This window comes from Netta rufina, assembly GCF_964035555.1.
Source record: "Netta rufina genome assembly, chromosome: 1".
Lineage (NCBI taxonomy): Eukaryota > Metazoa > Chordata > Aves > Anseriformes > Anatidae > Netta > Netta rufina.
Window position 1 is genome coordinate 3,329,770 of NC_140123.1, and position 27,500 is coordinate 3,357,269.

Below are 27,500 nucleotides of genomic sequence, written 5' to 3' on the forward strand. Positions count from 1 at the left end.
ATTGAAGTTACAGGCTGAGCGAGCGGTGCATTGATTAGTGAATTATTTAACGACTCCCCCTACATCTCTGCCTCAGCTTCAGAGAGCTTGTGTGTGCAGCACGTTGACTGGGCTGACAGCCGGAGCCTGATGTGCTGCAAGGAACTGGCAAGAAAATGTTATTTATTTATGAAAAAGCAGCAGCAAAGTTATTAGGGTGACCAACTACCAGCAGTTCCCCTGAAGAGCAGCCCCAGGGACCTTTCAGCGTCCGTGGTAGGGATAGGAGTCATCATACCTAGCTTTGGGCACGTGTAGGGTAGGCTTCTGGCTCCAAACTTTGCTCTTCACCCACCCCTTTAGGTCAGCATCATCTGACCTTGTTTAAATACCTGCTTTATAGAGAGGTACCCATAGAAATGCTGCCTTTTTCCCTTGAATATAGCAGAGACCACGCTCTCAGCTGAACCTGAAGCTGCAGAGATCCAGCAAATCCTCAGATCGGGGCCCAGGATGGCTCTTGGGGCTCGTACTTCCATCCCTGCAGCGAGGAGCTAACGTTACCCCAGGGAGCTGTAACCTAACCCTGACAGCACTGCTGCCAGGCTGCCAGCCAGCTACAGCTTCGTTTTCCTCCACTGCATCCCTCCCTTATCACTCTAAGCGTGTTTATTTGTTTCCCACATCAGGCATAGCACGTTCTCTTATAAAATGCATGCCGACAGGAGGCTTTGTGCTGTTTCCCTGCTCCCTCATGCACACAGAAGAGTGGCTGGTTTCCAGTCCAGGTCCAGCAGGATGGGAATTCCCATCTCCAGGAGGCCATGCAGACAACGCCACGTGAACACCACGCTCCTCTGTGGCTCTAACAAGTCCCTGGTAAACTACAGGGGAATGATGCAGAAAATGCACAGTGGAAATGTGTGGGATTTCAGCCCAAGGGAAAAGATGAGCACATTCATGTAACCGGGCTGCTCAGACTGGATCCAGCCTCCCGGGCTCGATTCCTGCTTTGCTCCAAGAGTAACCTTGGGCGAATCATCTCACATCGCTGCTCCTTAGTTTACCCTTTGGCAGCAGACACTGATGTGGAGCCTCAGAAATATGGTACAGGCAGCAGCTGAGCAGTAATTGCAATGTCTTGGTTGCTCTTTCTCTGTTTTCTCACACACTGCGGCAGTTTCAGCAGCATGGCAGGGACCGAGAGCTCATCCTATGGGTTCCTTTATCTACATTTATTCGGTCTTTCCTCCCATACAGACCCCATCATTGATTATTGGCTTTGATCAGGCATCCGTCTTGCTCTTGCTAGGTGAAAATGGAGTCATTTACAGCACGGTGTGCTCAGGTCATGCTGGAGGTTGACATCTCCCATGGGAGTGTTATGTTTGATCTGTCTCCTCCCTGCATCACTTTTACATCTCATGCAGACTTTTCCTTGCTCGTGTGGCAGGCTGTAGAGACCCTTAATGTCTTCTTATCTCTAAGACTTGACCTACTCATCACATCAATTCACAGCTACAAAGATTACACCCCTTATATCTTAGGGCTCCATAGCATGGTGTAAACCTACAGAGATGTTAATCCATCATCTGCCCCCCAGGCTGGTACTGCCTCCCTGGTGTCACCTACAGCTGTTCTTGGTGGCTGTGTCTCATCAGGGCACCTACAAAGCCTTCCTTCCTCTAGAAAGCTTTCCACCAAAAATATGTCCTCTGCATCACGGACAAGTGGCTCCGAAACCCTGGGGACTCAAGACATGAGTAGAATTTCACAATAAAACAGGGATAAATGAGAATGGCGTGGAAAGCTTAGCAGCTACACCACTGTCTTGGTCTGTGCAAGTGATGCTGAGTTAGATTCAGCATTTCTCTGGACGATGCTGGGCCCCAGATTGCAGAAGTGGGTCTGTAGAGCCGGTGTTATCCCTGTGGTCCTCGCCTTCAGCACATTTTAGTCGCCAGCCCAGGTGCTCTTCTCACACATAGGCACAGAGGCCGTGCTGCTCCGAACACCTTCCACTCAATTATTTAAAATTCAGCTGCTATGGATCTACTCAAGGTGATCAGTTTAAAGAAAATGCAGATGGCCTCTGGTTTTGAGTTCCCGCTGCGCTTTGGTTAATTTGGTATGTGAAGGTATTAGGTTAATTAAATGCCATGTGTTGCATGGGGACCGACTGCATTTGTGGATTAATAAGCACCCGAGCGTGCTCGGTGCTGGATGCCCTCAAGCTGGCAGCGGGTTTTTCACGAAGAAAGGAAGGTACCGGAGAGAAATCCTGGGGGAATGAAGAGGTTTTCTGCTAATCCTGCAGTCCTTCTTCCAGCCCTGGTGCTTGCGGAGTCCTTCAGGTCCCCGACCAACTATCACCCCTTCCTGGAAGGACTGGGGGAACTGAAGAGAAGAGAAGCAAAGCTGTTGACTTCGCCTCGAGGCTCCCAGCTTTCAGCTAGCGTTCAGTGGAAGACCATGGCTGCTGCATGGAAATTTTTCTGCTAGTGGATCTGTCCCAAGAGCCGTGCTGTGAATGAGGTCAGTGGGTGTCTCACACCCAGCAGGCGTGCTGGAGGTCTAAAGCAAAGCGTCTGAGGCTCTCTGGCATCCATGGTGGGATACACATAAAAAGAGAGGGCCAAATACTGCTACAAGACTTTGGAAATGCTGAAAAGGAAGAAAGTTGTCTTCGTGCAGCCGTGCCCTGAGGTGGTGGAAGACCCGGACAGAGACCAGGGCAAATGGACACTGCTCCGCAACGTCAACCAGGCCCTGAAGCCCACGACGATTTTAGCGGTAAGATAAAATCCCAGGCTATAAATGTGGCTGGGAGCTTTCAAACCAGTTTGAAATCCATCTCACTCTCTGGTGGGATCCTTGTGCTGCTTGTGCCAGCTCCTCTTGCCTTCCTCCTGAGCCTTTGTGACCCCTCGTCCTGAGCGTTATCGCTCCCCCATGGTGCAACGTCGTTGTCTTTGCCCTTCGAAGCTCCTCCTAAAGATCTTCATCCAAAATCGAGACGACCTCTTTGTGCACCCCTCCTGGTGCCCCCTCTTCTTGCACCTCTGGTTGGCTGTCCTTGCCTTTAGGGTGCAAGGTCCTGAGCGCAGGATCTGCCCCAGAGCACTTGGAAGGTCTCTAGCACCTAGAAGATGCTTTGAGGAGGAAGAGTTGGGCCATGTCGATATTGTAAAGGGGTTGGTGGGAGTCTCACTGCTCTGTTGTGTGTTTTGGAAAACAAACATCAGGCCAGGCATGAGGAAGGTTATGCAACTTATGAGCCCGTCCACTGGAGCTGGTAAATGCGTGAATCACCCTGATTTGCCCTAAAATTCCCAGTACATTTGCTGTTATTTGGGCTGATCCAAAAGCGATTGCATCAACGGAAGGAGTGTAACTGATTTCCATGGGTTTTATATCAAATTCATTAAAGTGGGGGAATGAAATAAGTCAGAAGCCTTAATGAGTGATGTTATTTTTCAACATCAGGCCTTCCTGAGCTTACCAGCTTAGCCCATCCCATAAGACTTGCCTTTTTTGCTTAAAACTACTTGCTTAAGTATTAAGAACTACATTTTAATGTGTTTAGAAAGAGCATTCTGAGGGAACTAGCACATTGTGAATTAGGCAGGCAAAGCACAGGAGTTATCCTGGGCATGGTACAGAAGCAATTTACTTTGGGGATAGCAAATATTAAAAAAAAAGCAGCATTACAATTTTTGTTTTCTTGATCTAGAGCCATTTTCACACAGCTGCTGAGGTGTCAGAAGGGCTCTCCGCTGAGCGGGGACTGAGCTCTCCACCTCTTCTCTTGCTGACACCTTGATCAAGTTACCCACACTGTGCATGAATTTGCCCAGCTCTGCAGGTAGGATAAGAGCACTGAGCGCTCTGCAATGCTTTCAGAGTCTTAGATCAAAGGAGCTGAGAAATAAATATTAATATAAGTTGATTTATAATGGATCTGCACATGACACTGCATTCATGTGTGTTTTTTTTAATCCTTTTCCACCGAGTTATAGGATGTGAGATAAGACAGCTAACAAGAAAAAGATCTGAATATTATATTTTTAATGAGTTGTGCGAAGATATTTATTACATCTCTGTAGCATGGCCTTCTGAGGAAAAGGGAACACAGACAAAGGCTCCTCAGCTACATGTAAGCAACATGACTTTGTTAAACAGCTTCCAAGCATGGAACCTACTACAAAATGGCTGGGGACTCCTCGTGTGTAGCATTTCTCCGTGTGTTGGTCCCTGGGTATAGCCTTACACCCCAGTGGCATTCCCCAGTTAACATCTATCTGAAGTCCTGGAGAGTGGTGACTTGACAGAAGTGTGCTTGACCATTTTTATATCTCTCTACGTCTCCCATTCCCACTGCCCAGAGTGGGGCTGAAGGCTGTTCATCAGCCCACGGAGTCAAAACAAATCCATAAATATTCTGTCCACGGAAAAAGGTTGGTAGTGGCTGCTCACAGAGCTTATAGGAGTGTACATTCAGAGGGATCCTTCCTGCTGTTTGCTCTTCTTGTTGTTTGCAAAGATGCCTGATGATAATTTAACCAGGTAGCTCCCAGCTGGAGTTCCTCATCACGTTGGAATTAGAGGTGGAAAATAATTCTGCCTTGTTTCAGAGAATCCTGCTCAGGACTTTGGTTTTGGGTTATTTCAGGTTTTGCTCTTGGACTGAGGAAAAAAGTAAATAATTCTTTAAACCCTTTCTGCATTCAAGTAATTTAATACCCGCAGAGCTGATGAGCAGCACTGGCAGAGGTCTGTAGGATCACCAGTGACACGGAGTGGGTGGATAGGGGTTAACTGCTTGCTCCATCTCCCAAAACAAAAACAAAGAGGTCTCAAATGAAAGAGGTGGCACGTTTGAAACTCAAAAGGACACCGCTTTTCATTCTACTTGTCGCTAAACTTTTCCTTTGATGTTTTGGATGCTAAAAGTTTGCAGGGCTTCAGGAAGGGACCAGCACACTCCCAGCAGATACAGCCCACCGAGCAGCATCACGTGCAAGGAGCCCACATGCAAATTGCTGCTACTGGGAGACCTCCAGAGGAAGGATCCCTGCCTCTCCCATATTTTCTCATCCCCTTTTAGCTGGGTAAAAACCAGCACTGCTCCCACCCTGCTGCTCTACCTCACAGTGCCTGTTTGGGGAGAAGGGGTGGTGTGATTTGCAAAGGAAGTCACTTGTCTTGTAGCAATGTTTTACTTGGAAAACTTCAGCATCTTCTATCCCAAGGGATGTTGAGCCTTCTGCAGCTCTGGGTGTCACTGTCCTCTCTTTGGTTGCAGGGGGATTATGTGTGGATGGACCTCAAAACCGGCCGGGAATTCGACGTCCCCATTGGAGCGGTGGTTAAGCTGTGTGACTCCGGACAGATCCAAGTTGTGGACGATGAAGGCAACGTACGTATAAAGGGTTGTGGTTGGGCTTTTCAGCTCTATGTCTGGTGCATGCACGAGCCCCAGGTAGGATTAAAAGCATGATCTCAGGTGCTATTTGAAAGTAAAACTCAATTCGTATCTCATTAAAGATGATGGGATTCACTCCATTAATACCAGTGGATGTTGGAACAGGGCCACAGCTTTGGAGACAGTCCCAGCTCTAAACCAAACTCCTGCCAAGGAAAACACAGGCTAAAAATAAAATAAAATGAAGTGGGGGAAGAGTTTTCAAAGGCTGGGGAGGAACAACCCATAACACCAAAAGGAGACAACATTCTGATTCAAACACAGCTAACAGATCTAATTTTGCTCATTTCCAATATTTCCAGAAATAAGAGGATGGATGCTCATGATGAAAGTGTCATGATGGTTTTAGAAATATCCTTAGAAATCAACTGTAAAGATGAGATAACATTGTGTTCCTCTTTCTGTGGCTGTACTGGGAGTGAAATTGTGAGAAGCTTCTTGAGTATAATGATGACAGAGAGCCTCCAAAACACACATGGGTAGAGCTTTGAGAGAAACCACCTCCAGTTGCTGTTCCTCTGCTGTATCCATTCCTTCCTGATCCCCTGCCAGTACGGGACGTGCCCAAAGACAATTTCTCCCTCAGTTTCCCACCTCTACCTCTGAAAGTGGTTGATATTATAAAGGAACATCTCTATCACAAGCAGAGGGTGAACTGAGGAGGTTTCCTGTCCCTTATCATTCTTTATCCCATCTGAGGTAACTGTGAATGCTCTCCTTCCCTTCAAGAATGGCAGAGAGAAGCTTTGGTTCAGCTGGATCCTTGTGTCCAATTTGCAGTGGCTTTTGAAGCCTTTTAGAAATGTCAATCTAAATGGCATTCTGTCAATAAAAGTGCAATTTAGCACTCCTGTACACCTCTCTCTAGTTTTCTAAAACATCTTTTCTCTGCTTAGCAGTATTTTGTGGCAGAGGGCTAACCAGTGATGTGGAAATGTAGTAGTGTGAAGGGATGAACAGACTGGTGTTTGTTAAAAACTCCCCTGATGCGCTGGATGCCCACGCTGCCCTGGATTGTGTTCCTGCCAGGATGGTTAATGTCATGTGTCTCTTGCTGCTCCAGTAAACCAAAAACTGTTTTCCTTCTTCTGCTCTGAATCTTTCAAATGAGCCTCTGTCATGCCCTGGGGATAGGAGCTGTGGTCTGCGTGCTCTCCCATGTATGTTCTCCCACCTGGTCCCTCTGCCTGGGGTGGACCTTTCCTTTCTTCCTGTGACTTATCTTTCTCTGCCCTCATCCTCTTCCAGGAGCACTGGATTTCCCCGCAGAATGCCAGCCACATCAAGCCCATGCACCCCACCTCCATCCACGGGGTGGAGGACATGATCCGCCTGGGGGACCTGAACGAGGCGGGCATCCTCAGGAACCTGCTGATCCGCTACCGGGAGCATCTCATCTATGTAAGTGTCCTCCCCGCATCCACCTCTTCCTCTGCACCTCATCCCCAGCTCTTCTTAGCTCTGGGGAGGGATCCCTGATTCAGATAAGTTGGGTTTCTAGGACCAAAATGATGGAGGGCTTCTGCCTCAATGTGATGTCCTCCTGTAGAGGAAACATTGCAAGGTTTGTGGATGCCCCAGTGCAAACTGAAGACCCCATGCCTTAAGAAATGGGCAAAGTCCATCCTACCTCTCTACATAGCCCCTGTAGAAGTTTTTGGGACACACAAGTTTATGCACGCACAATAAGCAGTTTAACCCAGGCCACGTGCAGGCTGTAGTAATCCTAAAGCCTTTGGTGACCACGAACTTGATGAGGTCTTGCTGTGTTCTCCCACTGAACCATTAACTCATTCAGCCCAGGTGGGTGAAGGCAGCAACTGCTGGAGGTGCAAGGGATGGAGGATGGAGGCATCCAGAAATCAAGGGGGCAGAACTGAAGAGTATGTGTGCTTGCCAGTAGCAAAGGTGCTCAAACAGCCTATACAAATATGGAAAATTTGGTATTTTTTGAGCTCCTGCTATGCCTTCAAAGGCTTTTGGGGATCTAACTTTTAAAAGGCTCTAGAGATTACAAGATTTTCAGGCCAGAAGGAATTGTAATACAGTCTGACCTACTAGACAGCATAAACTAACAGACCATATACATTATTCTATGTATCGTCTGCTTGTTCTGCTTGTTGTCCAGTGCTTTTTGAAAGGATGGTTTTGGTTTTGAGCTGGGCAGTGGTGGAGAACCCATCACTTGGTTATAAAGGCTGTTCAAATGGCTGACCACCTCCCCCTGGCTCTGGCTCTACAAAATGCATTTTTTTTTTCTTTCATGGGTGAATTTCAGCTCTAGAGGAAGGGGACACAGCTACTGAAAAGGCACACTTAGAGATCACAGAAAAGGTTAGGTTGGAAGGGAAGCTGGGGTTTGGAGGACTACAGTCCTCCAAAGGCATGCAAGCATGTCCAGCTTCAAAGTTTGAAGTAACCCTCATGTGGATAACTAAATTCAGGTATCCTGAACGCTACCCAGAATGTACAGATAGCCAGTAATTTGCAGGTGACTGGCTTATTAAGTGAACATGTATTTATCCATTGAGCTTCACCCCTTTTTCTCTTGTTTATGGGCACCCTGTGGTGACACCAAGTGGAGTTCCACAGCTCTCTCTTGCCCTGGGGAGAAATTGGATATTTTTTGGATATTTTTTCAGTGGTGTCCCCGTGTCTCTCCTGGGGGTCCCTGTGTCATCAGGCAAGTGTCTGTTGCCTCGCTAAGTGACGAGAGGTCCCCAGATAAGATTTCACGTGTGCAGTGTCAGATTGCCTGCAGATAAAACTTCCTCCTTCACAAAGGCTTTGAGCTCTAAGCTATTCATGGGCCCCCCGGGGGGATTATGAACACAAATGAGCACTGGGCAGAGTGTTGTTTGGCAGAATTATTCTCTATACAACTACCTGAAAGGAGGTTGTGGGGAGCTGGGGGGCGGCCTCTGCTCACAGGGAACCAGGGCCAGGAGCAGAGGGAACGGCCTCGAGTTGTGCCAGGGGAGGCTCAGGTTGGCAATGAGGAGACATTTCTGCTCAGCAAGAGCGGTCAGGCCTTGGGATGGGTTGCCCAGGGAGGTGGGGGAGTCCCCGTCCCTGGGGGTGTTCAAGAAGGGGTTGGACGTGGTGCTTGGGGACAGGGTTTGGTGGTGACATTGGTGGTAGGGGGGTGGTTGGAGCAGGTGATCTTGGAGGGCTTTCCAACCTTTATGACTCTGTGATTCTATGAAATGCATCCTTGGAGAGAAGCACCTCCAAACAGCTCTTTTTCACACCCAAGTCTTTTAGCAGCCATTCCTTTACAAGATTCCTCTGTTACAACCATTCCTAGGGCCAACCAGCTCTGTGGCCTTAGCCACTTGCAATTCCATCTCAGAGGTCCCAGGTTTCTGTGCTTTGATTGCTCTGCACCACTGATGGCTTTGGAGGGGCAGCCCATGATCCTGGGGCCCACAGAGCAGTTAATTCAATCTCAAAATCAGAATAACACTCTCAAAATGACATAGAGCACATATAGCTTGAAAGAGAGGCACAAAACCTCATCCCTGTCTGCGTGTGGGTTGTTGGAGGATCAGGAACCCAACCTTAGGTCTCATCTTTTGAAAGTTGTGGAGTAAATTGGTGCCAGGCATGATAAATATTGATGGCAGTTTTGCAGAACCAAGATACCATATGGATGCCATGTGTGCAGGGACACCCAGTCCTCTGAGAAGGTTTTTTGGCTTTTTTTTTTTTTTTTTTAGGTATAATTTGTTCTGTCTTAAAGATGTTGATGTTCAATGTGACTTTGCCTTCACTGCCTGATAGGATTGCTAAGCCTTTTGAGTGAAGGATGACTTTCGCAGCAGGTCTTCTGTCTATCTTGTTTCCTCATCCCTTTAGCTTTATGGAGGGTGTGATTCTGCTCTAATAACACCTTTTTATATTTTATATAAAATAATTTTATATAATATAACTTTCCTTTTTCTCCTCCCTCACGTTTTACTCGTAAGACAAACTGCGGCGGGAGGGTAAGTACTGACTCGTGGAGCTGTCACCAGTAACCACTGCCATGCCACCCACTGGATCACTTCTTTCTGTTCCCCATCGTGGCATTCTCCTTTAATTTGCACTACCATTGCTGCTGCTTCACGAATGCACTGACAGCATCATGCCATTTGCTGCAGAGCTTGGCCCTTGTGGTGAGGTTGTGACACCTTCCCAGAGCTGGAAAGTGTGGTGTTGGGTGGTTAACGCCTTAAGTGCTTCTCAGTGATGACCACAATGTGGAAGAAATTAACTTCTGCATCAAAATGTGAAAAATTTCAACGAGGGTTTGTTGTCCATGCCTTGGTTTTCATGCACTGGGAGAAACCATGCTGAATATTGAGGGTATTTGGTGGGAGTTTGGACTCTGAGCAAGGTTAAATATCTTTATCTGGAGGTGAAAGCAATGCCTGCTGCTGCTTTCTTGTTGCCAGAATGCAGTAATGTTTGGTAGAGCTTTAACCCCATAAAAATCCAGAGGAAGTCAGCCACGGTGCTCTGAGTAGTGAGGGAAGCAGGCTCAGAAAGGATTTTGTTTAGGGCTACTTGCATTGTAGGTCATGCAGGCAGCAATGCATTTGCACTGAGATGTGGTTTCTGATGTAAGTGGTCAGCAGAGCCTCTGCCTTTTGGTAGAGTTTGATTTTCCCCAGGCAGAGAGGCTTTGCTCTCACCCAACAATAGAAACCAAAGAGGTAATATTTCCTTAGAGGTGCCCTTTGGCCCCTCGTCAGCAAAGCAGACAGAGTTTTGCATGCTGTCAGCTACGAGAAGTGGGCAAACTGTGAGTATTCATCAACCAGGAATGACCTGGGACAGCAAGCAATAGCACGAGAGCTTGTGCTGACAAAGTCTTTTGGAGATCACAAGGGAAGGGTCAGCGAGAGCATCCAGAAAACATTCCTGCAACTAATGGTTAACTCCTCTAATAGGCTCACCGGCTGCATTTGGGGCAGGGCAGGCCAATGTGGCTGAAACACGGGCTTTCAGAGACTTCTGCAGAGTCCTTTTTTTCGGAGAAGATGCTCCAGGAAAATTAGAAATACTCCTTAAATTAATTTGGTCATAAAATATGAAGAGAAAAAGAATCTCACAAGTCTCTCACCCAGGACTAGAAGGGAACTCAGGGGTCACTGGGGATCTTGGTGTCAAAAAAAACACTCAGGAACTGAGCACAGCCCTTCTCTGAGCTTTACATTTACCTGCAGAAAGCTGCTCAGGGACTTCATGAGCTTCTCCTAATATCCAGTCTATATTATTTCACAGCCAATTTCCACCTTTTGTATTTGTGACAACTGTGTCCTTGAGCCTAAAGAGTTTTTTTTTTTTTTCCTTTCCTGCCATGTAACCCGCTATTACAGACAGGGCTATTATTTCCTCTGTGAATTTAAACCTCACCTAGGCTGAACAGAAAATTGTTAATTTTCTCTGGCGTTGGCTGCGAAGTGACAGCCTGGGAGGGCTTTCAGCATCCCTCCCATAGGACACAATTGCCACCTACTGGCTGTCTTTTAGGAATCCACAGCTGATAGAGATGTAGATGAGTGTAGATGATGCAAAACAAGTTATCATCTAACCCCACTCAGGCCCTTTCCATCATGACTGAGGGGTAGATAACAGGCTATACAGGGAGCAACTCAACCTGGGGCTGCCAGGTTCTCCCCTCCCACCAGCACTGGTAGTTATTTCGCTGTCTTCTGAAGCTCAGATTTGCTTTATCCATCAGCAAGTTTGAGATATGCACAAAAAGAGGAGCAGCCAGCAGAGCAAGGAGGGACAGTCTTCATGGTTCACGAGCATCCTTGCCTGAGGCACTTCGGTTCTTTCTGCCAAAGGCTTATTTTTGGTTTCAGATCATGCAGCTGAAAAGTTGTGAGATGTTTTTTATGTTGGGGTGATGTGTTTTTTTTCCTGGACGAGCTTTCATTCTACTGCCCTTGGTTAGGCCAAGGTGGAGACCTGTTGTCTTGCTTGCTCTAGGCAACAACTTTTAGATGGATGAAGTTGGGGAAGGACATCCCGACTCTCAGCCTTGAGCTTGGGATGTGGCCAAACCTCCCAAAATCAGGGCTGCATCTGAGTGAGATGGCAAAGGCGATGAGTCCTTTGGTGAGAGGCTTGAGAGAAATGTCTCCGGGAAGGGCAGAAATGAACGAGGTTCAAAGAGTTTTGGTGCCTGAGGCCCAGGACAGCTTTATTCATTTGAGTGCCACGGAGAGCACGGGATGGACAAAAGTCCATTTCAAAAATAACTCAGAAATAGCCAAGAAGGGATGTGTCAGGACTTTGTGGGCCATCCCCGTGTCTCAGGACAAGGTTTAAATTGCAGCATGGAGAGGTTCAGTCAGACAGATATGGTAGTGGAGAATGGAAGTTTAACAAAAGGGTTTAGCTGTGAATATTTAAAAACAGGTTAAGCAGACCTCTGTCAGGAACAGTTTAGATCCAGCAGGTCCTGGTTTGAGGGCAGTGGTCTCCAGGCCCTTTTCATCCCTGGTTTCTCATGCAGTGCACGAGGTATGTGTGGATGTGTGCTGGCTCTGGGGATATTTTTGCAGTTACGGTTGACTTGGAACCCTGAAGCTTAACTGAGGAACATCTGAAGTATGAATTGTCTTGAATCCATTTTGTGCATGAGCAGGAATGAATATGAGCTGATTTATGTAGCTTGGGACTTCTCTTCCAGTTTTGCTCCACGCTCCACCCTGCAAGCATTTTTGACTTAAACATCACCTTTCATCCAGCTTTTTTTTTTTTCTTTTTTACTGGCTTTCACACTCCATCCAAGCTGCCAAAACCTCTCAGCCATGCTTCACCGTCCCCATAAACCTTCATGTGCTTCTCCTCCAGACATACACCGGCTCCATACTGGTGGCAGTAAACCCCTACCAGCTCCTACCCATCTACTCACCGGAGCAGATACGCCTGTACACCAACAAGAAGATCGGGGAGATGCCACCACACATCTTTGCAATTGCTGACAACTGCTACTTCAACATGCAGCGCAACAACAAGGACCAGTGCTGCATCATAAGGTGAGCTGGTGGCTTTCCAAATGAGCCATATCCTGGGAAAGGCTGCTGGTTTTTGGGGAGCAGTTTGTGAAATATAATCAGAAGTTAGGAGGAGGCATTAGGTCGTCCATCAGCATGTTCACAGTATTTCACAGTCGTCCTCCTAGTGCTTCACCTCCTTGTGGTGAAGCTGCCCCATGGGACCAGCCACCCGTGGACCACAGGCTCAAAGTATGGTGATTGCACCTGTAAGTGCTTCCTGACCTTCTTGGTGCTGATTTCATGATGGTATTTGCTGGAGAAACCCAAACCCAAACAAAAATTTGGCCGTGTGAATTGGAAAGTAAGTCTGTATCGTGGCTGGAAGCTCATCCTTAGTGGCTTGTCCTGCTCACGCTAACAAGAGGTTCAGAGACATCAGAGACAGAGAGAGGGACATCAACAGGGATGCAGCAGGGCTTTCACTGACCTCAGTTTCTGTTGTCTTTGAAGCGGTGAGTCTGGAGCTGGGAAAACAGAAAGCACAAAACTGATTCTGCAGTTCCTGGCGGCAATCAGTGGCCAGCACTCCTGGATTGAGCAGCAGGTCCTGGAGGCCAACCCCATCTTGGAAGGTGAGGCTTCAGATGATGGAGGTATTTTTCTGAGTCTAAAAAAAATTAAAAAATTTTTAAAAAAGAACAGATTTGAGAAACACAGAATATGGACAAATATAAGTCAATGTTTGTTGCATTTTGAGTTTGAAAAAGCAACAAATTCAAAAAAATCAAAAGCAACAATGCAAGCATTTATTAAATTTCATGCCTTTCCATCTGAATTTATTTTTGACAATAAAATTATCTTCTGATACAGACTTACAATTTTTGCATGAATATTTTAACAACCATTGTTGAAAATGGAACATTTCATCTGACCTAAGATTTTTAATTTTTGATTAATTTAAAAAACAAAAAATATGTTCTTTTCCATATAAACTGGGATATTTTTTCCCAAATTTCAAAACAGGAACATGAATTTTGCCAAACTATCTGTGTAGTCAGGGATTTCAAAAACGCTGATCAGCAAATACACAAAGCTCTTTTGAAAAAATCAGACCACCTCCTCCCGTGCTGGAATTACAACTGCATGCAGAGCACATGAATGCTTTGTTTAAATAATTAATTTGGGGTTTATTTGATCATGATCACAAAAATCTTATTCCTGTTCTTTGCTCTGGTTCAGCAGAACATGCGATTAAACTGACCAGAGCATCACTGCCTACAGACCTTGTACTGGCAGTACACAATAGCACACCCCACCATTTCCTTCCAGGGCCAGAGAACGGCAGCAGAATGCAGAAAAAATAAAAATAAAAATAAAAATAAAAAATTAAGACAGCTCAAGAAAGAACCTGATAACAAGAATCAGCTTGTTGCCCTTAATGGGCACATCAGCAAGCTGTTCCTGTAAAGACCAGCCCCACTATTTTAATTGGATGCCTGCACATTAAATAGGTGATCTGAGCCTCTCAGCATAATGAAGAATGGGTCCTTTACATTTATTCAGAAAGAGCATCATTTTTTTCTTAAAGAACAATGGCATTTTTACTCCCCCTGCTACTCAAAGCGAGCAGTGTTTGCTTGGTAAGTAGCCCCCCATAGGAATCAATGAAAATATGAAGATCCTAACAGTTTTACATGAATAATGCTGGAAGCAAGTCAGCAGCTGAGCTCTCCCTCTCCACACTCCTCTGCCGGAGCATCCTTCAGTCCAGGCACAAAACAGGCTGGCATTGCAAAGCCCTGTGCTGTGTGGCAGGCACGGGGGGGCTGAACATGCACTTTATCATGCTGCGACCCAGGGGAAGAGAGCTCTTGTATTTCCGATGCATCTCCAGCGCCGATAATGTACATAAATGCCAGGGTTATAATAATAAAATATAAATGCAAGGGCATGATGCTCCTGCAAGCAGCCCGCACCCACTCGAAGGATGGAGCTTGCAGGGTGAGGTCTCCCTCTGGAGGCTGGCTTAGTCCTGTTCCACCTGCCTGTATTTCATCCCAAATACTGCTACCCAAATCATGGCCCTTTTTCCTCAATAAACTCACCCAGTTCCCTTGCCTCATTCTTGATGCTCCTCTCCCTATTTCTGAGGACAGTTATCTGTGGTATATCCCATCTCTGCACGCTGAAACTGAGTCACATAAATGACAGGGTAAGGTGTTGGGGCTATTTTTTTGCCTCTGTTGTTCAGTTGTTTTCTCTCCAGGACACCAGAGCCACGACCATCCTGTGTCAGGCTGTCTCTGACCCATTGCAATTCCTCCCTGCAGCTTTCGGGAACGCCAAGACGATCCGCAACGACAACTCCAGCCGGTTCGGGAAGTACATCGACATCCACTTCAACAAGCGGGGAGCCATCGAGGGGGCAAAGATCGAGCAGTACCTGCTGGAGAAGTCCCGTGTCTGCCGGCAGGTGAGGTGACAGATCTGCCCAGCATGGCCCTCGCCCTTCGTGGTGACATTAGGGTCACCGAGCTAACGATGGTGGCTCTTCTCCCCCAGGCCCAGGACGAGAGGAACTACCACGTGTTTTACTGCATGCTGAGAGGAATGACGGTGGAGCAGAAGAAGAAGCTGGGTCTTGGGAAAGCCACGGATTACAACTACCTGGCGATGGTGAGAACGCAGCGGAGCAGCAGTTTGGGAGCTTATTAGCAAGGGAGGGAGAAATGTGAGGTCTTCCTCATGGAAGTTAGGACCTCTTCCTGATTAGGACCTTCCTGAGCCTTAGTCACAGGTAGGGGGATTTCTTTGTCCCACTGCTGCAAACCTCAAAGGCTGACAGCAAACCATTAGCCTGTGTAAAACAAGTTCTTTCCACTGCTCCTGTGAAATGGGATGCAGGCATGGATGGTTTGGGTGGGTTTTGCCCAAGCCACTTGCTTAGAAATAGCCTGGGTGTTAGATACAGCTCAGTGCTCTTACAGAAAAGACAAAAGGGGCTGAGCGTGTGTTTGGATGATGTGTTCTCATCACCATCATCAAGCCAGGAACCTCCAGCCCCACTCCCTCCATACCCATGTCACCAGCCAGCAGGACTGGTAGCATCAGCTGTCATTAAGTCTGGCCCATCGTCAGCAAGAAATCACTGAAAACCTCCAGCATGTTTCCTTTTGGCTTTTTATCCTCACATCAAGGAGTTTTTTCTCTGATTGATTCTCTCCAGTTCTTAAAGGGGATCTATAAGAAAGAGGGAGAGAGGGTCTTTATCAGGGAGTGGAGTGATAGGACAAGGAGTAATGGTTTTAAACTATGAGAGGGCAGGTTTAGATTGGAGATAAGGAAGAAATTCTGCCCTCTGAGGGTGCTTAGGACCTGGCCCAGGCTGCCCAGAGGAGCTGGGGGTGCCCCAGCCCTGGCAGTGCCCAAGGCCAGGCTGGATGGGGCTGGGAGCAGGCTGAGCTGGGGACAGAGGGCCCTCACCATGGCAGGGCTTGGAGCTGGATAACCCTTAATTCCAACTCAAACCATGCTGTGGTTGTAGGCAGACACAAATTGGCTCAGGACAGCAGGACAGTGCAGGTCACAAGGCTGAACACCAAAGGGCAGAGCCAGACCCACAAGTTCATCATCATCTTTTGCTAATTTATTCCTTACCCAATACACCTGCGGAATTAGGGGGGAATTCAGCAAAGCCCTAAGAGCTTAGGGTCACCCCGCCAGTGCCAGACACACTTGGCTTCACCCCACACACCCTGTGGCCTCCTTGCCTCCCAAGGGTAACTGCACGACCTGCGACGGCAGGGATGACAGCAAGGAGTACGCCAACATCCGCTCTGCCATGAAGGTCCTCATGTTCACCGACACGGAGAACTGGGAGATCTCCAAGCTGCTGGCTGCCATCCTGCACATGGGGAACCTGCAGTACGAAGGTGAGAGGACAAAATTCAAAGATACATTCAAAGATACTGCTTTTTCTCCTTATTTTCCAAGGGGAGAAAGGGCCAAGCTTAGGGGCTGTATCCATCCCACCTGCCGTGATGCTGGGCTAAAGGAGGTTGAATAGGGTCAGGGGACGTTCAGTAGAGCCAGGAGAGACTAATGGGGCATTTGAGAAGGGTCTGGGTGATCAGATAGCCCTTTGTAAAGGTACCAGACCTCTCTGTCATCAGAAGTGACGTGGTGATATAAAGGCCTCTCTGGAAAACAGAAGCCTAAAGCACTTACATGCTAGAAACATTTCACCCCATAAGTCATTTAGGGTGGCCCGCAGAGCAGAATGCAGCCACACAAACTTCTCCTTTCTGATGGCCAGATTTTGCCTGGCCACCAGGAGGAGGCAACGAAGGCAGGAGGCTGAGGAACCCTTTCTCTCAGCCCACCAGCATCCCACAGAGCTGCCTCCCTTGCTGACTGCTTTCCCCGTCCCTCTCTCCCCCCAGCCCGGACCTACGACAACCTGGATGCCTGCGAGGTCGTCCAGTCGGCGTCGCTGATCACTGCGGCATCGTTGCTGGAGGTCAGTGGCTCTGTGGTGTTGGTGTCCCCTTTTTGGCTTATCCCCACACTCCCAGGGTTGGGGCAAGGCTTGGAAAGCCTCACCTGAGGCAGGCACTCTGCCCTGCCAGCTGCAGGAGTCTTAAAAGCCCTGGCTAAGCCATACTTGGCCCTGCGCTGGTAGCATGAAGGTGGTCGTCTCCCTCTGAGCTTCCCTTCACACCAGTGGAGAGGAACTGTTGCTTTGATGGCACATCATCCTAAAAAGGATGTCCAAAATAGTTTAGTCCCTAAAACAGCCTGTCTCTCTTGCTGATGTAAAGGAAGCTCATTACAGCAGCTGAGACAGAGGCGTCCAGCTCTCTGTGTGCAGCAGGTGAGGTGAGATGTCCCTCACCCAAACCACCATGGAGTGGCTGGCGCACTTTTCAGTGTCCTCCCCAGCATGGGACAGGGCTCCCCAGGGACACCAGCTTGCCACCATGGGCTCTGTTGATCCCAGAGTCTTACCCTGGCCATCTGCAAGCTGTTTTCTTGAACTTTATGAGCTGGGTGTTTCCCTGGCCTGACCTTAAGAGCACAAAAAGGGGTCACCAGGATGCAAAGCTACATGGTGCTGGTGGACTTTGCAGGCTTTGCTTTTTCATCTCTGCTCCCCATGCCTCATTAACTTCTCTCACTAAGCCAGAAGAACACTTCCCATAGTAAAACACTGCACAAACATATATTAATTAGTCTCTCTGAAAGTGCCTGTGACATCACTTATTTTCCCTGTACAGCTAAGTAAAGCCACTTAACCTCCAGCCCTAGGGGTCTGTGCAGTTTTTTCCAGCCACTCATGCCAAGACTACCAGCCCAGGCTGTTGTGAGGGTCTCATGTTATAATATCAGCAGGTTTTTTTGGTGGTGCCTTTGCCAGGTTGACCCTCAGGATGTGATGAACTGCCTCACCAGCCGGACAATAATCACCAGGGGTGAGACCGTGTCTACCCCTCTAAGCATGGAACAAGCCCTGGATGTGAGGGACGCTTTTGTAAAGGTAAACCTTAGGGCATTGCCTTCTGTCCCTGTTGATGTGATGAAGAGATCTGACCGTTTTGAGACCAGAGCATCCACTGCATGGGAAAACTGTCTCACATGGGGTCTGTGTGAGCTAGAATCACCAGGTGACCTTAAATCTGTGTTGGCTCTGGGATGTGCAAAGAGCTGAGATGGAAGGAATCGAGATAGCCTGGTCCTCAGAGGATTTGCAGTCAAGACTTGAGCCTGTCCATACTCAAAGGTGACCTGTCAAAGGAGCCAGCATCATAAAATGTTCCAGCTTGAGCTCCATAATCAGGTCCTCAGCAACTACAAATCAGAGCAGCTCTTCCAACACTGCAACACCCACACCTGAATTTCAGGATTTGGGCATTTTTACAGAAGTGGAATTATACCAATAAATAAAGCAGGGTAATAAGGTTAGAGGAAGCACATAGGGAAGAATCTAATTTGAGGATTTTGCTTTGGGTTGTCTTTAATCTAGGCTTTCAGGTCCATTGTCCTTCATCTACACAGTGCCTCAAACAGCTTCAAACCAAAACAAGAGTCTGGCATAGCCTTCTTGTTGGTCAGTGTGTGTCCCTGGGGGCAGTCCAGTGCTTTAGGGGGGTCTGTGCCACTATGGGTGAAGCGGTGCTGCACACTAGCAGGACAAAGTGCTAACCTGTCTCAATGAGCTCCATCTCTGGGACATTGCAGGGAATTTATGGGCGGCTTTTCGTGTGGATCGTGGAGAAGATCAACGCTGCGATTTACAGACCTCCTTCCCAGGAACTCAAAAGTGTCAGGAGATCCATCGGCCTCCTCGATATCTTTGGCTTTGAGAACTTCACTGTGAACAGGTATGGAGTCTGTGAAGCAGAACTATGTCTTAACCCTCCTTTACTACCCCAAGCTCACCCCTATACATGTATAATTTCCGTGACATCATTTTGGGGGAGAAAAACAGACTAGCTGGACCACTATGGTAATTTTTAGCCTATAGCAACCTTACTGAACAGTTGACAAAGTCTGAGGACATTGCTTCAAGTGTTGGAGAAAGATAGATTTTGGTGGATCTAAACCGACCTTTCCTTGTCCTTCCTTCCACAGTTTTGAGCAGCTTTGCATCAACTTTGCGAATGAGAACCTGCAGCAGTTTTTCGTGCGCCACGTCTTCAAACTTGAGCAGGAGGAGTACAACCTGGAGAACATCAACTGGCAGCACATCGAGTTCACTGATAACCAGGATGCCTTGGACATGATTGCCATCAAGCCCATGAACATCATCTCCCTCATTGATGAGGAGAGCAAGTTCCCCAAGGTGTGTTTTGGGAGCTGCCCTCTTTCTAGTGACTCCCCTATTTTTACCCTCTTTACATTTGCAGGTTGCACCCCTATGAGAGGTCTGGTCAGCCCCAAATCAGCAGCCAAGGAAGATGTAACACACATTTGATATAACACACATTTATCTGTTGGTTACCTATTCGTAGCTCCTATTACTCCATCAGTACCACAGTCAAGCTTGAGAGAAATCAGAATTTCTGATGGAATAATACACCTGTAAGGGGCTCTAGAACAGATTCTGACTGAAAATTTAAGAAAAAATAAAAGTTAAATATACTCCCTCTGGACTATTTTGAATACACACCACAGAAATCTGTTTTTCTGTACTTGAGTTATCCCCTCCAACATATCTCTTGTCAAAATACATACACATTGCCCCCTGAGGAAAAAAGAGAAATGCACTATTGATTGGAAAATGAGTGTCATGGGACAAACCCTGATTAAACGTCAGATGTTTTCCTGTGTGCACAGGGGACAGACGGCACGATGTTACACAAGCTGAACTCCCAGCACAAGCTGAACACCAACTACATACCTCCAAAAAACAACTACGAAACCCAGTTTGGTATTAACCACTTTGCTGGAATTGTTTACTACGAGACAAAAGGTACGGGATGGCTCCTGGGCACTGCAGGTCTCAGGGGATGCTCGGGGGAAGGTGAGCTGCTGCTGTGATGGAGCAGAGCAGAATGGCAGCCTGTAGTAGTGTCAGTGTGCTCCATTTCTGGCTGTAATCCCTTGGCTTTTCAGCAGTGCCCATTTGCTGCAGAAAATTACGCTCTGTTGCTTGTGTGTCCCCTGGACAGAATTGCTGTGCTTTGCACCACGTGCATTTTTTTACCCAGTCTCTGTCTTCCTTCTCTTGGTCTGTCTTTCTCTTCCCACTCCACCGTTTCTGTTCAGCTTTTCCTGATGAAATTTACCCAGGTCCTGGATAAATTTCCTGGGTCCCTGCAATCCTGATGGCATGGGACCCTCATTATCTCCCCAAGGGGAGCCAGTAGCCCTGTGACCCAGAGGCTGCGTGCTGGTCACATGCTGGCAGTGTCGCCCTGTGTCATGGACCTATGTGTTGTCCCATTATTCCTCCAGGTTTCTTGGAGAAAAACAGGGACACACTGCATGGAGACATCATTCAGCTGGTGCATTCCTCAAAAAACAAGTTCATCAAGCAGATCTTCCAAGCAGACGTGGCGATGGTAATGCAAGCAGAGGGCGGGAGAAGGTCTTTGTTCACAGGGAGGAGTTTCCTTGGAAGGGGGGAGAAATTGCAGAGTCAGATTGCTCTGATGCTCTTTGGGGTGTTTCAAACCTGTTACCATGAGCCAATAACCCAAAACTGTGAATGTGATGGGTGTCACAGGTACGACCACCCTCACACCGTGCAGTTTGTGAAATGTTGTTTCTTGCTGTGCTTGCTCTTCTACCAGTTGTATAGGAACAAGAACAAAAAGCTTTGTGATTGTAGAGATCTGAGAGAGAAAGAGCCAGCCCTTCCTGATGAATAGTCCAGATCTGCGTGTAGTAGAGGGAGAAACGAAAACCAAATAGATGTTCTGAAGGAGCTGTAGATACAACACCAAAAGGATGCTAGGATAAGATTTTCCAAAGCAACCAAGTTTTTTAGTGGTTGGAGCCCTGTTTCCAAGCCAATGCCACTGATGGTCCAAGGGACTTGGGGACTTTCAGGAGTGCCAAACAGATTTAAGTACTGAGCTCCTTTGACTGTTAAGGCAAAGAAATATTTAAATTCCCAAGAAATTTCTTAAAATAGGCTACAGGCAGTTTTGCAAGCCCTATTCAAAACCCTTAGGCACTCAGCCTTGCTCCCTTTGAAATGAATTATCGATATCCTTCTGACTTCATTAGGGATGAGATGAGGTCTATCAGCTCCCATCAAGCAACCAATTCCTATGACAATCCCAGTGGGTTCGGAGCTGTCCCCAGATGTGGTGATCCCGTTGAACCAGACACTAACTCCTTTAGCATCAGTGATGCCATTCCCTTTGCTTTTTATTGCTTATTCCTCGCCGCTTTTTATTTTCAACTCAAGCTTTGCAGTTCACCTTGGAAATAATTTCTTGCTTGTTTGGGCAGAGCAGAGATGCGCTCTGGGGAGCTGAGGACAGGGAGCTCTCAGGATTGCCTAATTTTGCAGAACTCATTGTGGGGACTCTTACCAAGCTGTCCTTTGGCAGTATGTCACAGTAAAATTGAGATGTCCACCTGTATAGGACCTCAGAACTGAGACCTTTTAAAACATCAGAGCACTTTTGGGGGATAACCCTTTTCTCTTATACTTTCAGTCACCGTGCTGTCATTAAGCACCTTCAGAATCTGTCCTGAATGGTGCTCCCTGTGCCTTGATGCTTTAATGATCTCTGCTTTTCTTACTTGAAGGAGGGATTTGTAACGTGTCTGATATGGAGCCAGAAGAGAAGTAAAGGTTCTGTCCCAGCTCCCCTAATCATGCACCGTGTTAGCTGAACATGTTAAGAGAGAGCATAAATCCTTTTTCCCTAAACACCATGAAAACAAAACCATTTAGACAACTAGGAGCTGACATAGGGCAAAGGTGATTTTACCACTGTTTTCCACCAACATTGCTTTGAACAATGTTGGGTAAAACAATAGATTCAGTGGGAACTATTCATGGTTTCCCTGAGGAACCAGCCAGCAGGGTCTGACAGCACTGATTGCTCCAGATACAGGTAGAAGGAGCAGGGGAGATGGAAATTGAAGATGAGAGATTGGTCAAGGGAAAATCAGAGATCAAGCTGGGTGCTTTCCCCTCAGTGAAAGTTTCATTTCTGCAGAAGCTGTCTGACTAAAATTAGGGGAGGAAGGGAGCAATTTCTTTAGGATTTTTGTGATTTTTTGTTTGTTTGTTTTTCTGGTATCCTCCAATCTGGTCAAAGGAGAGCAAGAATGTGCAAGGGAGAGGAGTGGGGTTGGCTGACCCTGGATGGATAGCTAGTGAGGTTAAAAGATAGAAAGGAGATGTTTCCAAGAAGTAAGAGCTGGATAGTGGTGGTTCCCTCAGCTTCAGGGATATGAATCTGGAGAGAGATGGGAAAAGCCAGGAGGGGGATAGCCGAAAATCTAAGAATTAGCACATTTTATTCATGGGATGTTTTAACAGCTGCACCTCCAAGACTAACAATGTCAGGCTCCCATTTCGGTTATTCCTTCTTTTCACTATTTGCTCTTCTCTGTCTCTGTTCGTTTTGTTGTTTTTGTTTTGTATGTTTTTTTGTTTTACCTGTGCTTCACGTAGTTTCTCTGTGGCTATGCATCCAGCACTTTTGGCCAGTCGCCCACACCCACACCAAAGGTAAACTGAATACATGAGTTTCTCTGTTGTATATTCACCTCTCCTTGGTGAGGACTGTGCTTTTCTCATGTTGGTGTATTGCTCGCCCTGTGATATTTGTAGAGGATCCATTTCAAGTGATTGGCGTGATGGAGAGCATTTTTAGGGCTTGTTGAGTAGCTACGGAAGTATGTGCCATGTATTTGTGAGATTCAACTCAAGAGTTTTGTAATGATGGGAGTTTGGTTTGGATAAAATCAGAACCAGCCCGAGACAAACTTTTGTTTTTGTTATTCTGATATTTGAGTCTTTTTAATTAACTTCAGACTGATCATCTACAGGAAATGGGTGTAATTTATCGTGCTGCCACCATTGGCTTCAGTGGGACATTAATCCTCAAAGCAGCTGCAAATCCAGCCCTGTTTTGCACTTCTGGGGACAGAAATCTGATGGCTCTGGTGCAAAGAGTGACTCTTGAATTGCATTTCTGTGTTGCTTGGAAATGCTGTTGGTCTCCAGGGTATTTCATGACTTGTGAGAGCTCAGATCCAAGCCTTCAAAGGCACAATTAATATCAAACTTTGGCATGCTCATCCCAGCAGGCTCTTGGCACATCTTTTCAGTCTTCTCTGTTGCACCTCATCTCATGACTGGTTCTGATGGCTTTCCAAACCTTTCTTGCTAGATGTTTGGCCATAAGGTAGAGAATTGTGTGCTAAAGGTTTTGTGTCATTAGCATTGTGACTCTGCCCACATTGCCATGACAATCCCCTGGTAGCCAAGGGATTCTGCTAGAGATGGACCTGACTTTCTAAATTCAGATCTTTGCATGGGCTGAATTTCAACCCTTCTTACCTCTGCATTGTCTCAGGGTGCTTGGATTTGGAATTCCAATGAGGGCGATCTGACCCAAAACAACCCCAAGCCATTTGTTCCAGAGCTGAACTCCTTCCCCTCCATATCACAGCCTCAAGGTGTTTGGATAGCAGCATCTCACTGGGCCTTGCTCTAGGATTGTAGCAATGCCCCACACCAAAAAAGAAAATCCTTCCTGAACTAAGACACGGTGAAATGAAGCACAGGAGAGAATTGTGCAAAATCTGTCAGAAATTCTCATGCCAGTCTTTTACACTGATGACAACAGGAGGCAGAGGGAAATTGGACAAGTAACACTGATTATTTCTAAAAGTTCTTGTCATGACTGTTCTCGTAATATAGCCTCAAGTTTTCTAAGTTTTCTAATGAATAATATTTGGTCGTATTTGTTAGGCACTGAGGCAAGGGTAGAACCACTAGGCCAAAGGAGACGTTCCATCAGTGAGTCATATAAAATAGGGATTTAGCCCCAAATAGTGACACTTGGCACTGTTATCCATCCAGTGTCAGATTTGTATCTCAGGACACTTTCCAGACTGTACATCCTTGGGGACAGAGACCATCTCTTTACCAAATGCCACCACAGACCCTTCTGTGAAGGGGCCTCAACTTTCAGTTCTCATCTGGAGGCCACCCCAGTGACATTTCCCTCAGCAAACAGTGAGCATTGGAGTCCTCAGACTTCAGAAAAAAAGGTTGACAAGTATAGTGTCCTATTGGCATGGCTCAGGACTGCAATCCACCATTTACAATCCTAAAGAGGTGAGGAGAAGTTCCATTGCCCAGAGCCCACCTTCATCCACGGACTATACAGGGTGCAGCTGGGCTGAACTGGTTTTTGCTTTCCCAGCCCTAAATCAGTACCTAAATATGTCCAAGACATCCAAGGGAGGAGTCAGAATAGGTCCTTAGATTTTTACGGCCTCACAGAGATGTTGGGAAGCATCCTGGTGGGATCCCCCTGGGGATCTCAAGCACCCTGTTCCAGGGGAATGTCCCCTTGTGTCCTGCTGCTGATGTCCTGCCTTGACTTTTTGTATTTTTGTATTTTGTATTTTTGTATTTATGCTACTGCAAGCAGCCACATGTCTCTGCACCTCTAAAGCCAGGATGAGGTGCCAAAAAGAAGCGGCACTGAAGCATGTCTGAATTTCATGCTGGGCTGCACGCCTTTCTGAACTTCTCTTCTGAGACGATGCTTCCCTGTGAATCTTATAATTCTATTTTTTGCCTTATTTTTCTCTTTTTTTTATTTTTATTTTTGTCCTTTGATGCTGAGTGATAACTCAGTGCCCCAGTCCAGGTTACAGCACCTGTGGATGCTGCTCCTCCTTCCCAGTGACAGACAGGTCTTATCCTCCTTGGGCTCTGTATGGACAATGACGAAGAGTGTGTCTCTGTCCCCAAAATATTGCAGTCTCTGTAAACTTCTATTTCCAGTGCCTCGTTAGGCCATGTTGGTGGACTGTTCTGCTCCTTTTTCTGGCTGTTTTGTTGAAATAAGAGGTGTGATTCTCAGGTGAGGCGGGAGGAACGCTGGCTTCAGCGCTGGCATCCTGTCCAAGCAGGAGGAGGCTGGTGTGAAACTCCTGAGGTTTCATGGCACAGTTGAGAGCCTGGTTGGTGCCCATGGGGAAGGATTTGTGTGCAAGTGTCAGGCCCAGGGATGGAGGGGACAAGCCCTCCATTCACCTCCCAGGTCCATGCGAATGGATGGGGTGGTGCAGGAGCTGAGACCTCTCTGCTGATTTGGATAGGAGACAAATTGTGGCCAAATTCTGGCCAAGAAGACACTTCTGGCCGGTGTCCCTTCCCTCCTGCCCTTTCCATCTAAAGGTTCTCAGGGTAAGGACGGAGATGACACCATTTTACCAGAGCTGGGTGCATGCAAGGCCCCAGGAAGGCAGGACCTGCTGTCTGGGAGCAAACAGCTCTCACTTTCCCATGTAGGAGCCCCTGGTACAAAGTTTTGCATCCTTTCTACCACGACAGCTGAAAAATCACCTCTCCCAGCCAAGCACAAACCTGCAAACCTGACAAACAGGCAGCTGCTTCCACCTTCCAGCCCCGCTCCTGTGTCTGTCACTGCTTCTTGTGACTGTCCTTCCTCATGCCTTAGGGGTGACCCCCTGCACAGAATTAGCTTAGTGGTAAGAAAACATTAATCGACGCTATCCAAACTAAGTTTCTTGCTGAAACAGCCCGTTCCCCATCAAATCCGTGACAAAACGTGAACACCAGGCTCTACAGCGCATTGCAGGCAGCAGCTGCATCCATTAATTACCTTAGATTCATTAACAGTTTGTCCTTTAAGGGAGGATTTTGCTGGGGGAGATCACCGATAGCCCCGTGAGCTCTCTTGGCCAAGAGGGCCGGGTTTTTCTGATGTGCATGAGCTGGATTTTCTCTGCTCACGTTGCCTTGTTGGAATTCCATGACGACTTTGTGTTTGTGCTGACTGGGTTTGTCCTTTCACCGCGTCCAACCTGGGCTATGGAAATGCCTCCTTTATGGGGTGTGGGGACGATGTCCGACTGCTGTAGGATGAAGCACACAGAAAGTTTTTAGCCAAAGAGGTCAAAATAAAAACTCGCCGCCTTGCGAAACAGAGCAGCGAGGTCAGTGCAAATGGGGACTTCGTGGCTCCACACGTGGCTCAACCACCTGCAAAGAAGAGGATGTTCGGAGGAAATGTGCATGAAAATCCTGCTGGGATCCTCCCTTTGGGAAATCTCTGGCCACCAGGTCATGTCGCAGTGTGTCCTATTTTCGAGTTGGAGTGTGTTGCAACTCTCTCCACAAATCATCCCAAAGTTTCACCCTAAATCCTTTGGTCTAGTTTTCCAGACAAAACTCAGATCTTCCCTGTAGCACAGGCTGGGGAAAATAAACCTCACCAGCAGTTTCTGGAGCTGTTGCAGAGTCTCCTGTAGCAAGCATGCCCTTGGCTTGTTTTTCTGCCTCCAGGAGCCTCTGGAGGCTGGTCCAGGGTGCAGAAGATGGGACAGACATGAAGAACAAGGACAGCGGGGTCAGCATCACTGTAGTGTGATGCACAGGGAGGGGGAAGCCCAAGCATCTCCTGTGGAGCACCCCTGGGCAAATGCCTTGCCCCAGGCTGCAATATAGAAATTCCTGAAGTCCTACAAGGGGCTCTTTGCTCTCACAAGCTGATCTGACAAAGCCAGGCAACCTGTGGCCCCGAGCCCTCTCCTCTCCCCATCTCTGCCACCTCGGGCATCCTCCACCGCAGCCCTGAAGCCTGGGCTCCCCGCCTCCAGCCGGAGGCTGCCAGGGACAGGGCCGGAGGGGAAAGGCTCTGTTATCCTTCCATTTCCTGAGCCCGCTCTGCCGCCGTTTTGCAGGGAGCAGAGACGAGGAAGCGCTCGCCGACGCTCAGCAGCCAGTTCAAGCGGTCCCTGGAGCTGTTGATGAGGACTCTCAGCGTCTGCCAGCCCTTTTTCGTCCGCTGCATCAAGCCCAATGAGTACAAGAAGCCCATGGTGAGTCCTGATTTTCTCTCCTGGTTGCTTTTTTTTGGGGGTTTTGTATGGAATTATCCACAGGAGATAATGGGAAAAGTCCTCCGGGCATCGGTGGAGCCAGGATTGACCCTGGGTGCTTAGAAAAAAACCCCACAGCCCTTTCTGCAAGCAAAGGAGTCACCAAAGTGTGTGGAGGAAAAGCTGGCAAACTTGGGCACTTTCTTTGCACCCCAAAACCTTTTTAGAGGGGAGATGATTCCCCTGCCTTTCTTCCCAAGAACGACCTTGAGGAATTCACCCCGCAGCCCTTTCCTCTATAGGAAATGCATCTGATTTCTATAGGGTGTGGGAGCCTCCCTACCAGCTGTAGGGCCCTATTGCAGGGTTTGACAGTCCCTTAAAAACGATCCCATTTCCTGAAACCAATTCCTGAAACCTTTGTTTCTGAGGGACCTTGCTTGGTTTTACCCATTAGATTTGTTTCAACTGTTTATTTTGAT

At 47.4% G+C, this 27,500-nt stretch overlaps 1 protein-coding gene across 1 annotated transcript in view; it reads left to right on the forward strand.

Moving 5' to 3' along the window:
- Positions 1 to 2,709: 2,709 nt before the first annotated feature.
- The window catches only part of MYO7A (myosin VIIA), a gene marked incomplete at its 3' end in the record, with an annotated part of 57,420 nt that continues 32,629 nt past the window's right edge, over positions 2,710 to 27,500 (forward strand). Inside the window, exons 1-15 of the mRNA XM_084295966.1 lie at positions 2,710 to 2,772; positions 5,285 to 5,398; positions 6,713 to 6,865; positions 12,317 to 12,501; positions 12,973 to 13,094; positions 14,793 to 14,935; positions 15,025 to 15,138; positions 16,241 to 16,394; positions 16,905 to 16,981; positions 17,879 to 17,998; positions 18,700 to 18,842; positions 19,093 to 19,303; positions 19,798 to 19,933; positions 20,419 to 20,525; positions 26,881 to 27,018. Of these exons, the coding sequence (XP_084152092.1) occupies positions 5,300 to 5,398; positions 6,713 to 6,865; positions 12,317 to 12,501; positions 12,973 to 13,094; positions 14,793 to 14,935; positions 15,025 to 15,138; positions 16,241 to 16,394; positions 16,905 to 16,981; positions 17,879 to 17,998; positions 18,700 to 18,842; positions 19,093 to 19,303; positions 19,798 to 19,933; positions 20,419 to 20,525; positions 26,881 to 27,018 (1,902 nt within the window). The 5' untranslated portion in view covers positions 2,710 to 2,772; positions 5,285 to 5,299. The remainder of the gene's footprint in view (positions 2,773 to 5,284; positions 5,399 to 6,712; positions 6,866 to 12,316; positions 12,502 to 12,972; positions 13,095 to 14,792; positions 14,936 to 15,024; positions 15,139 to 16,240; positions 16,395 to 16,904; positions 16,982 to 17,878; positions 17,999 to 18,699; positions 18,843 to 19,092; positions 19,304 to 19,797; positions 19,934 to 20,418; positions 20,526 to 26,880; positions 27,019 to 27,500) is intronic.